General features: G+C 39.6%; 1 protein-coding gene across 2 annotated transcripts in view; it reads left to right on the top strand.

Annotated features, from left to right (window-relative positions):
• cadm1b (cell adhesion molecule 1b) overlaps positions 1 to 12,569 on the top strand; it is a 115,274-nt gene that overhangs the window by 77,668 nt on the left and 25,037 nt on the right. For both annotated transcript variants that reach the window (XM_063907875.1, XM_063907874.1), the window contains exons 2-5: positions 291 to 311; positions 6,140 to 6,286; positions 10,305 to 10,457; positions 11,966 to 12,103. In XM_063907875.1, the coding sequence (XP_063763945.1) occupies positions 291 to 311; positions 6,140 to 6,286; positions 10,305 to 10,457; positions 11,966 to 12,103 (459 nt within the window). The remainder of the gene's footprint in view (positions 1 to 290; positions 312 to 6,139; positions 6,287 to 10,304; positions 10,458 to 11,965; positions 12,104 to 12,569) is intronic.

The following is a 12,569-nucleotide window of genomic DNA, read 5'->3' as shown; positions in this document are numbered from 1 at the left end:
ATTCCCTCTGTTCCTCCATATTAATATAGCGCTGGATGAAGAGAGGAAAATGGCTCATTATGTCCGGAATTGTATACACCTGTGGAAAAATGGAACTCATGATCCCTTCTGTAGTTCTCTTTATTTGTGGTGAATTGAAAAAATATTATGAAGCTTTAATACAATTTAACAGCGGTATTTATGACTTATGAAAAAGTATTTTACCAGTGTAATATGGCTCTCTGCTCACAACCTGTTTTCTGTTTTCTCCACCTTTCTCCCACTCTCGTCCCCGTCCTGCGCTGCACCAGGAGCTGCTGAAACCGTCACAGGTACTCTTTTTTTTTTCCTGCTACCTGCTGTCATTTGGAAGTGCTTTCTTCTGTGTGTGTCTGTTGATTGGCTGTCCATTGCAGTCTGTTTGTCTGTGCATATTTACATGAATGGTAGGTTATGTTTGTGTTTTCTTTTCAGGCGAGGAGGAGAGAGCCATGCACTCACAATGCAGATCCACTCTTTTTACTTTAATTCTCAAATCAACATTTCGCCACATGTAACGGCAGATTTCAATTTGTTTCAGACCACTTGGTTGCCACTTAAGTTGTTCTGTTTTTTAATTAGCTTTTTACTGAGATTTACAATGCTCGGAGGTGCACTTTACCAAAAGTAATTATATCAACACTGAAAATAAAACACAACTGGTTAAAGCGATCCCTCTTAACGAAAACAAGACTTTCAATGTTAGCAGCTCTGTGAAGGTTTTCATACTCAGAGCTTTGAGCTACATTTCATGAACAAAAGGCTTTGACAAATGTATGTAAGGAAATGTAGAGATGTTTGTCCATTAATATACATGTATACATTATATCAAAGCCACATTTGACTTGTGCAACACATGTTTTCCTCTTCAGCAACATGAGTTGTGAGTTATGCAGCTCCCTCTTCTTTTCTGTGAATATCCAGCTACAAACTAACTCCCTTGTAGAAGAGGAGAGCTAAGCCTCCAGCTCTTCATGTTATCTTCGTTCCAACATGATGTAAGGTATCAGTGAGTTATTGACAGCAGTTCCCTGGTTTAAGCTGGTTTCACTGAAGCCCAAAAAACACATTGCTACAACTACTTTCTAACAAATGATCAATGTTAAAATCACTTTATCTTACCTTTCCAGATGCTACAGTGAGTCCAAAAGACATTTTTAAGTACTGCCTTAAAATATTTTGACTTTATTGATTAGGAGTTTGTAAGGTTCATTCCTCTGTATCAGACAAATGCCAGCTTAAAAAACACAGTACCTTTCCTAATGCAACTAAGTAAAAATTGAAAAGAGACTAACAGTGTAGTGAGCCTCATACCAATTTCTAACTACAGTGCCGAAATGTAAACTTATCCTTTATAAATTAAAGTCAGTTACCTTCCTGTTGCTCTTTTACAAATATGTTTAATGTTATTCTCGCCAGACAGTTGAAAGCAAAGTGAACATGGCTTTTAACTATTTTATTAAGCTTTAGAAATGGATTCAGTTAGGATTTGCAAACACTTGATAAAGGATGCCACAATACAAAGTGGTACTCAATAATTAAAGTGTATCAATACTTTCATTTACTTAGAAAATTGACATACTGTATATACCTCTTCATAAGTCACCAGCCACAGCCTTATTTTGAAGTCATGTTGTAGCATCATTATACAATCAGTTCCACTGAGCTTCTAAGAACTCTTTTCTTTGGGAGAAAAAAAAAAGATGGTCAAATTAGTGGGTTTGAAATTTCTGAAATCTTCCCATGCAAAGGGTCTAGGAGAAATAGCAAGGCACTAATTATACCCTGAGACAGAATCCTTCTCACTCGTGAATATTCTTAAAAAAGCATTTCATCATGAGGATCAGGGTTTAATGACTGAGCTGGGTATAGGCACACCGCATCAGAGAAGGAGAGGCAGAACTTTTTTATTGTTAATGACTGGCTATAGTCCTGGTTGTTCCTTGAAAGGACACGACTGCTGCAGACAGCGGTGACTCAAGAGAGAGGAATTGGGTGCTGGCTGTCCTGCTTTTTGCTACCCCTTTCATGTCTTTTGATTAGAAAACAAGAGAGAAAAGTTCAAAGAGGGAGCCAGCTTGATTCTAAGGTACCCGTCTCTGAACTTCTGCCGGTCTGCTAATATTTCCTGATTTTCGTGTACTTCGTCAATTTGGTTGGGGGTAGTTGCTGTTTTGCATTTTGAGTGCAGCTGATGAGGCGAGCCTCCATGCCAGACTATTGATGCCAGATTGTACAGCCCCTCAGAGAGTGCACAGACTTTTGAAGGTCTGTATTTCACTCTGACTGTTTCATTCAGTATGTTGTGATGCGGGAACAGGAGGGCAGCCATGTGTAGAGATACAGGCACTTTACTCTTCCAGACAGCTGCTGGAATGAGTGTGAATTTATCAGCCAGTCATCTGTGCCATGCCTCTGCCCACTCCCCTCCATCCCCACCCACCACCCAGAATTAATGACTGCCTCTCTTCATTTGCACCCAATCATGACCAGGATGCAGAGGCAATTGAAAATGTTTACTCCAATTGCAAAAACCCTCCATGTTCCACAAAGTGGCCTGTTTTCTCTTTGATGGGATTGCTAATCACAGCAACGTTATTTATGTGTGTTTTGAATTGGAGATGAGCCTAGGCCAGGATATTGGAGGGGGACCAACCTTGCTTGGGGCGGCTAAACCTTATGGAGAATTTATCTATTACATTCCCTTTCTCTCAGTCCAACAGATTGGGAGCAGAATAACCTTGCTTTGAGGCTGCTCAATGTTGCTGTTTTGACTGCCAAGTATATTACTTTTACAGCGATGAAATAAAATAGACATCAAAACACTTCACATTGCTTTCGCCTCATCCTCTGCAGCACTTAGCACATGTACAGAGGAGCTCCTGCACACTTGATATCATTACAAACTTACACACTTCAGCTCTCCACATTAGGACTATTTTGATTTGAATTGATGCCCATGATTATCTCTATTTATTCATTCTTTTTATGTAGCAAGGAAGTTAGTCATCGCTCCTTCTTCGTATTCCTACTTCCATTTACTAATATGGTGTTTCACAAACAAGTTCTAGGCCATGCTACTACCTGACCATGAGGAAATGATGTGATACGGAGAAAAAGCTGAACGATTAATTTATGATTTAAAAGCCTATATATTATATGCATTTATAACATAGCAAAGTTTGTAAATAACTATGTTTGCTTTCCTCATTATTCCCTCGAACTGAAAACTGATTTTGAAGTAAAGTAAATTACCATATCAGACGATACGTCTTAAAGGTCTCCTATTATGCTCTTTTATGGCATATATTATAGGTCTCAAATATATATATTTTTAAAAAACATGTCTCTGACGTGTTTTGCTCAAAATACCAAGCAGATCATTGATTTGAGCATGTCCCCTATCCCTCTGTTACAGCCCTGTGCGGATTATGTGACTGTCGCTTTAAATTTTAGCTGACCTGAAGCTGGCCACGCCCCTTTGGAGCATGATCTCTCTCTGTCTGAAGAGAGAAGTTTCTGACGGAGAAACTCAGCTAAACGCTGCCGTGATTAAACACCATATTATGTTTCAAACCACATCAAGCATTATTTCTGAAACACTTCTCAGTGTTTACCACTAGAACAGAGACATTATATGTATTATATATACAACAACTCTAAGTCCTTAATGCAGACATCCTGCACAGACACACAGAGGTGCTCCAGAGGGGATTCAGCTCGCGACTGTATATTGCGGACGATAGGTTGAGACGTGTCACATGGGTGGGACGTTGCCAGGAGTTCAATGTAAAGCCAGCCCACATGTCCGATATGATGACATATCAGCAGCAAATCTGGATCAGCTCGTTTGTACCCCCGTTTTTAGAGATGTGGGTAAGGAGGAAAAGAGAGAGGGTTGTAAGGACTCTTTGTGAGTCTCCTTGACACATTTTATTTATGTATAAAAGACAGCAAAAAGTCAATTTTTGCTAATAGGGGACCTTTAAGATTTACAGTCAAAGCCACAACCGGAAATATTGTGCCCCATTTGGAAATCTTAAAGTAAGGTAATTTAACTTGAGTTCACGTCCTGTCACAGACTTCCAATTAATGCTCACCGTTTTATTAACTGTAGCCACAATCTTACCCTTAACCTTGAATGTTTTATGAGCAAACCTTTTTCTGTTTATTGGGTTGCCACAGTGCTCTGACCAAATGGCATAGTACCCTAATGTAGATGCAAGTACAGTGTCCATGAAAAGTGAATGAAGGTCACCCTCAGAAATATTTCATTCAATGACTTGCGGATGGATGAAAACATCTTGTGTATTACCAGAGAAAGTATCAAGTAAATTTGCCTAATCTCAAAAAGGGAACTTCTGGGAAGTGTGCTTATTCTCTCTCTTACAAAGGGTTGGATAAGAAAATTGATATTGGTGTACATGTAGCTACAGTGGAGACAGCAGATGGTTAGCTTAGCGTAGGGGGAAACAGTTCTGTCCAGAGGTATAAAAAAGCTGCCCACCAGCTCCACTTAAGGTCATTTAACACATTGTATGTTATTTGCTCTATTTGAACAAACACCAAAGTGTAAAAAATGGAACAGCCGACTGAGAAATAGTGTGAACACAAGGCTGCTTTGCCTATTTATCGGGGGCCAGCAGCCGTTAGCTTAACAAAGTAGCTAAACCAACAGACTGCTGGCTGTAGGCGACACTTATATTTAACAAAGAGATATGACAGTGGTATTGCTCTTGTCATCCAACACTCTGAATTGAATTATGAACTATTGTTTAAAAAATAATAATGACATTATGTTAATGCCCATCAACAGGCAGTAAATACAAAAATGCATTAAAATCATTTAATTGATTGAAGTCGGTACTTTTTGAAAGTAATCTGTGTTTTTTATAAATTAACTTTGTGTTGTCCTGAACCTGATTCCTGTCAGCATCGTGGAATGAAATGGATAGTTTGTTGCATCACACAGCTCTTAGGAGCTTTTCTCCACAGGAGGTTAATTTCTTATTGCTTGCCGCATTCACAGAGTTCATTTTGAATCATGCTAGTTTGCCTGTCGTTTCCCATTATCACTATCTGAAAATGCAGGTGTGGAATTGTGGTTTTTTTCTCTTCCACTTTGTAAATGTCAGAATGCAATACAGGTGTCTGACAACTCGGGCATGCAAATGTGCTTTTGATGTTTTCCTGGGGCTGTGGCTGGTAGTGCTGTTCCTCCCCTGGTGGGAACCTGAGGCATCAAATCGTATTCACCGTTATCCTTATGCTATTTTGGCTCCTGCGAGATACATGTAAAACAAGGTGACTTTTGATTATGTCCCTGTTGAAAGATGAGTGGGGATCAAAGCCAGGCTCTTTGTGCTGGGGTTTGTTGTGAGGTATAAGTTACAACAACAAGGCCCAAGGACTGTCTGTGGCAGTGTACAGAGAGTGACTCAGATGCTTACAGCACTTTTATTCTTAGAGATACAGAACAGCTGAGCACACGGAGCGCACATTGGTCACATGGATCCTCAGATGGAGGGCTCTGATAAAGCTCATCCATAAACAGCATCCAGCCAGGCTCATCCCTCTCTCTCTCTCTCTCTCTCTCTCTCTCTCTCTCTCTCTCTCTCTCTCTCTCTCTCTCTCTCTCTCTCTCTTTTCTCTCTTTAACTCCCCCTCTCTTCCTCCCCTCCTCCACTCGGCCCATATCTACTACTTGCCACAATCTTTCTTTGTTTCTCTCCTTCCTACCCTCTCCTCTCTCGCTACCTTCGTGGGCAGCAGAGCTTACAGCCCATCTGGCACTGACTCACAGGGCCCACTCTGAGCTTGGGGAGATCAATAGTGACAAACATTGCACATGGCTCTTATATTAAAAGGATTAGACATGGCCGCAACCAAACAGTCTACGTGGCCTGTTCACTTATCGTTACAGTGTGTGTGTGTGTGTGTGTGTGTGTGTGTGTGTGTGTGTGTGTGTGTGTGTGTGTGTGTGTGTGTGTGTGTGTGTGTGTACATGCACTCCCTGTTGTAAGAATTGTAAATATTTGATAGATTTTTAATATGCATAAAGGAATGTTTGCCTCTCATCTGAAATAACATTTTTGCTCCATTTTCTGTCTTTGTTGTGAAGTCGATGGTCAGAACCTGGCAACCGACAATGTGTCTGTGATCGAGGGGGAAACAGCCACTATAAGCTGCAGAGTGAAGAACAACGACGACTCAGTTATCCAGCTGCTCAATCCCAATAGACAAACCATCTACTTCAGAGAAGTTCGACGTAAGTGCTGCTGCCTCAGACACAATGTTAACCATGTCTCCTGGAATCTGTGAAGTCAGCATGAATTATGCAAACACACTGGGATTGCTTAAGAAGAAAAACATTTGGCTCTAATTCGTACTACTTAATTTTTTATTCTGCTTCACACCAAGAATTCTGCCACCACACATTTTAATGCATAGACATTGTTCCTTTCACTTCCCAATACACACTGCCATTGAAGGTATAAGGAAACAAATATATGAAATGTGATGACCAACATTTTTAAATAAGAGAGAAAATCAAGTCATTGCCCAAAGTATATTTGAATCATTAATGGTATACAGTAAATACATTTATTTGTTCAAATTAATAAAATAATCACTCACCATTAAAGCTACATGCACTGCTTGTAATTATACAGCAAATGTATACTGACAATTCCATTACAATATTTAATATTTTACAACATTAGTTTGAATTTGAAATAAAATGTATCCGCCCGCTGACTGCATAAATACTCTTATGATTATATTAGTAGTTTTCCTTTAAGTCCCGTGCGAATGTCTTTACATTCATGAAATGTTGTTACACAAGAAGACAGTTTTTGTGCTCAGATTCGTGTTTTTGTGTCAGTTACACATTTCAGGGCATCCTGTACTAATCTCTTTTGACATTTGGAGTGAAGGTATCTGACATCACTAGGAGATCAGCTTTTGCTTTAAGTAACACGTGATTCCATCTGTCCTTGACTTCTTGGCTTTTACACAAGTCATTAAGCTCAGAAAGCGACAAGATTAATATGAGATAAAACACTGTTCTACCATAATGGGAATACTTTTGTGTCCTTGTCAGTGTTCGATTTTACGATAATCTCTTAGATTAGGATATTGAACATTATGATTATGCATGAGCATATGGGCTACTCCTACTTCTACCAAGTTTTTGTCTCGTTTTTTTTACTTGTTTATATCTGGGATGTGAGCCAAGATTCAAGGTGAATGAGAAACACCCTTCATTTCAGTCTATATTGCATCCCAGCTGTTATTTCACAAGTCTAGGTAGCAAGACATGTTGCTTTCTCTCTTGTGAAGAGCGTCAGGGGAGACAGGGTACACATTTTTCATATTTGTACAAAATACCCCAAACTACCTGAGAATATGGCAATGAAGAATAGATTTATATAAAACATTGGTCATATTGCACTCTACATGTAAGACATATTTGTATTCTGAGACGACTGAGTAGAAAGGCACTGGTAACCTCTCCGTTTACAAAAGCAACAATGAATAATAAGCTCCAGGTAACAATCAATATTAGCTCTGTACAGTTACGGAAATATTTCCCAATGTTAAGACAACAATTTCTTTTCCGTTTTTAAACTGCTTGACATGGGCCTGTAAACATGTAATTTTGTCTGACTTAGTCAATGTTGTTCAATTCACAATTTCATAGCATAAAAGGTTTTGTAAATTTGCAATTAGATCTGAAAATATTCAAGATTTATAACAGATGGCTAAAGTGTTGCTGGGTGGCTGCTCTGTGTTTGTGTTTCTCATAAAGGAGTCTAGTAAACCCCATAGCAGCAAAACTCGACTCCGCTCCTAAAGGACTGCCGGTTCTGTGCGGACCCCCCTCAGCCTGTGGCATTGTTACCTGTCAACAGGGCCGCTAGACACAGTGGCAGATCTTTGTATACAGCAAAGTAAACGGCAGCAACATAAAGACACAACAGGAGCTCCAAGAACAGCAGCTCCAAGCGAAGAGGCAGAAACAGATGCACAAGTGGCTTACAAAATAATAACAGCTTTACAATGTTGGTGAAGGCCAAATAAACATTTCTATTGCAGCAAATAAAGATGAATTATGCCATAGGTATATAGGCTGAGCGAGTGTTGTTGGTATGAGAAATATATTCTGCATGATATTTATTCAAAATGACATTCAATTTTGCAGAGTTGTCATCTGAAATGGGAAAAATTAGCTTTTATCAGCAATGGTGGACCTCTATGGATTGTGATGCAATATGACACCATTATTTATTACGGCATCCTTTCACAAAAGATGCCTTGGGTTGCATATGTTTAACATTTAAAGGCAAACGTTTCTTTCAGCATCTGATAATATAGGCAACAAATTCCTATAAACTTGTTTTGAATATTTATTATTTCTCAAAAATGTTAATTATCATGATTAATTAAGCAACACCAAAGTAAAACAATCACAAACCCTTCAATGTTATTTTTGTAAAATTTGACCATAAAATCTGAGCAGTTATGATTGACAGTGGCCCTGCAATATAAACAAACAAATACAAAAAGCAAAAACACAAACCCTGAATTAAGAGACGCTAATTGAGGAAAAAGCTTTTCAGTGTCTTTAGTTGTAGTCTGAAAAATTATTTCAGGAATAAAGTCAAAAGCCTCTTCAGGAACAATAGCTGTGTTTCTTAAGTTCATGTTGATTTTGTTGGTTATAATGGTCCCTCAGAGTGACACGTTTAAACAGTTATTACTTCCCTGTACAACTTTATGCCAACAACTACAAGTTGCTGGTTTTTAAACCAATCCGAAAAAAGGTGACATGAAATCTCCTTTTAGATTAACATGTTTGCCAGTCATTGCTTATTTACACATCCAGCATAAACAGAGCAACAACATTGTTCAGTCATCAGTCGTTCTTTCACATACATATAAGTCACAAGACTATCTATCTATCCAGTCAAATAATGTTGTTTTTATAATTGTGGCTCGATATATTTTTTTCATGGGTTTCGTTACTTGGAGAAGGGTTACAACACAAAAACAGCTGAAAAAATGGTATCACTTACTGGAAATGTCATAGCAATTTTATTAAAGAGTTAAATATTCATCTCGTTCTTTAATCAAAAACTACCAAATTCACTCATTTCTGAAACTTTCATTAAATCGATAGTTAATCAAAATACCAAGGATATCCCTAAAATGAATCACGACATGTAGTTGCAACCCTTATATGTAGAAATGTCTGACTAATGAATACCAGACGTGCCCCCTCTTTGTGCTTATGTAAGCATTCAGCAGGTTATGAAACTGCCTCGTATAAACTTCATTGAGCGTCCCCGAAGTGAAGGGTTTCCCTCCTTAGCAGGTGCTCCGGGTCTCAAAGTGCATCAGTGTCATTGTTTCCCTTTGAGGAGAGACTTCGAAAGAGCTCTCAAATTATACCGGGGGATGAGGTTTCATGTTGACACTGGCCCGAGACCTTGGGTAATGATGATGATGCTAAGTGTAAAGCCTGAAGGGAATAACAAACTCCCAGAGCTTTAAACAAGCCCTGAATATAGTTTGTTAGCTCAAAGATGTGAAGAGGACTTGATAAAGAAGGCAGGTCCAAACATCAAAAGGGCTCCCAATCAAATCAACTAGAGCTGTTTATGTAAAAGAGTGCTTGGAGATAAGGGCTGACTCAATTGAAAGGCAGAGTAAAATCTCTGAAAGAGATGGCTAACCTAGTTTGACCACATTAAAATAAAATCCAGCCAATCTATATTGGCATTAGTATACAGATTCCCAGCTACTTCTGATTTCAAGTTTCAAGCTTCCAACCCTCTCTACCTCGGCTCTGTGATTTAATTCATTATGTATGTTTGAATGGCTCCCCTTTTTCTGGAATATGTGAGTTTGAAGCATTCATCCATGACCAACAGCAGCCCACTTTAAGAGATCCTAGCTTGTTAGGAGTCCTCATGAGCACTCTTCACACTTTCCTGTCTAAGCGAGTGCTCCGTGGACTGTAAAGCTTCTTTATAAATCAGCTTGTATGAATCATTTTGAAACTCACTTTTCTTTTACTCAATTAAAGAGAAAGCCCACAAAAGGGCGGCTCTCTCTTGCCCCTTCTCCCCCCTCTCCATATCTCATTCTCTTCATCCGTCTCCTTTGTCTCTCTCCATCCAATCTTTCATTCTCACCCCCTATTCCTTTCTCACCACATGTCTCACGTCTGTGTCCCTGTACTCTGTATCCTCACTGTCTCTGTCTCACATGTATCCCCACAGCTCTGAAGGACAGCCGGTTCCAGCTGGTGAATTTCTCTGACAACGAACTGCGGGTGTCTCTGTCCAATGTGTCACTCTCCGATGAGGGACGCTATGTGTGCCAGCTCTACACAGATCCTCCTCAGGAAGCCTACGCAGACATCACTGTCCTGGGTAGGTGTGAGGGTTCATGTGTGAACCTCACAAGCACACATCACCCAGCTCATCACACACATTTTTTATTGTATTTCGCTATGCTATAGAGGGGGAACATGAAATAATAGCAATCTTTGATCCTGTTATCTTTAGCAACTGAAACAAAATGTCAGCCAATTAGGCTCTTGTGGTGCTCAACAGCATAACGAAAAGGAGCAGATGCTGAAACCGATGGCTCAGACCACGTTGGTTTTGGCAGCTGTGTTGACTCTGTGAATCCCGGTGAATGTTGACTTGGCTGCTCCAAACGAGTCCCTATTGAGAGTCAGCTGTGCCACACTTTGATGCTTTGGAGTGAAATTACTCTAGTTAAGCTTTATTATACATGCAGACATCCTGGGGGATTGAAAGGAATTAAAAGCACTTTAAAGTAATTACTCTAGTTGTACAATTGAAGCCTAGCTGCAGTATTTTCTGAACCAAGGGTTGCATTAAAGAGTCCTTGAAATGAACACCCCGCTGACTTTTTGCTTTCAAGTAACTGGAGTTCAGCAAGTTTGTTGCAATGACTAATGTAAGGGACAATTGTGCCTTATGCTAATCTCTGTACATACAGTATTGAACCCACCACAGGATGTAGTCACATGTACTTACAGAAAATAACTTTGGCACAGATCGTTGGGTAACAGTTTCTAAAAAGGTGTCCTCTCATATTGATTGAATGTATGTATTATACCTCTAAAATGAGGAAGTCAGTATGACATCATTTTGAGATGAGGTTTGTCAATCCACCACTTAACTGAGTTAGAGAGCTTTTTTTGCCTTTTATTGGATGGACAGCTGAAGATAGGCAGAAAAAAGGTGAAAAGAGAAGGGACGATATGCAGCAACAAGGCCATAGTCAGGACCAGAACCCAGCACTCCCCTGTTAACTTAACTCAAAAGTCAACTACATATTGAGACAGGAAAATAAACACTAAGTCACTTCATTATACTTTGAATTGATCATTGTCTGATATGAAATTACTATTCCAGACGACCCATGCATCTGATCAGTCTCTCTGTAATCAGAACAGTATACCCATAGAAACTTGAAGGTGTTTGTCATGAGACTGGAAGTCAGATGCAAGCACCTACATGTTGCATTACCCAGCGGTCCAGGTTTGTGTCTCAACAACATCCAGCAGGTGCCAGTTCACACTAAGCACCCAATACGTTCACTATTACGCATAAGTAAGACAAACATGAATCACCAATTCATGTAGATTACCTGGACTTGTGTTTCCTCAGTCATATCATTAATGAATATTTCCATTATTATTTGAAAAATGATTAAAGGTACTACTCAAGGAGGTGTTCTTAACTACTGACAACAATTCCATGTGAGTTTATAATTTGTTGATGGGGAGTAGCAGGAATCCATACCTTAAACAAGTGATTTGCATCGTTTTCATCAAATGCCACCAAATGTGCGTGTCTATAAATGCTGTACTGCTGTTGTAATTCGTACTTTTGCCGTGGGTCAGTCCCTCCAGGAAACCCAATCATCGAGAGCCGCGAGGATGTGGTCAGCGAGGGGAACGAGACGGAGCTCACCTGCACAGCCATGGGCAGCAAGCCAGCTGCCTCCATCAGATGGATGAAAGGGGAGGAAGAACTGACAGGTCAGTAGAATAACAGCCACCCCCAGTTTGCTTCACAAGCTCCAGAACTGTCCACTTCCCTACATGTCCCGTTTTCTTGAGACGCTTCCTCTGTGAACAAAATGTAGTTTTCCTCTAAAATATTAATGTATGTTGTACTGATTGTATTACTTGTTTGTGTAGGAAATACCTCGGACACTAATCATGCCTGGCATGTAGTGCTTTCTCTCTCCCTTTATTTTGCTTTACCCATGTGTAAAATTCCTTGCCCAATGGCTTGCTGCGTGCTCAGCTTCGGTATGTACAGTAATGATCAACCTCTGCATCCACAACTGCAGGAGCCGCAATCCAGGCCTATTTTATGTTTCACATACATTTCACATTATTCCCTAAAGGAACTAATTTTAAAGTTGTTAGTTTGGATTTAAAACAGCTTGAACATTTCTAGTAAACATTTGGTTACAAATTGATTGCTGTTTTAATTTTA

This window comes from Eleginops maclovinus, chromosome 18 (assembly GCF_036324505.1).
Source record: "Eleginops maclovinus isolate JMC-PN-2008 ecotype Puerto Natales chromosome 18, JC_Emac_rtc_rv5, whole genome shotgun sequence".
Taxonomy (NCBI): domain Eukaryota; kingdom Metazoa; phylum Chordata; class Actinopteri; order Perciformes; family Eleginopidae; genus Eleginops; species Eleginops maclovinus.
Note: the sequence above shows the minus strand (reverse complement) of the source record. Positions and strands in the feature narration are given on the sequence as shown.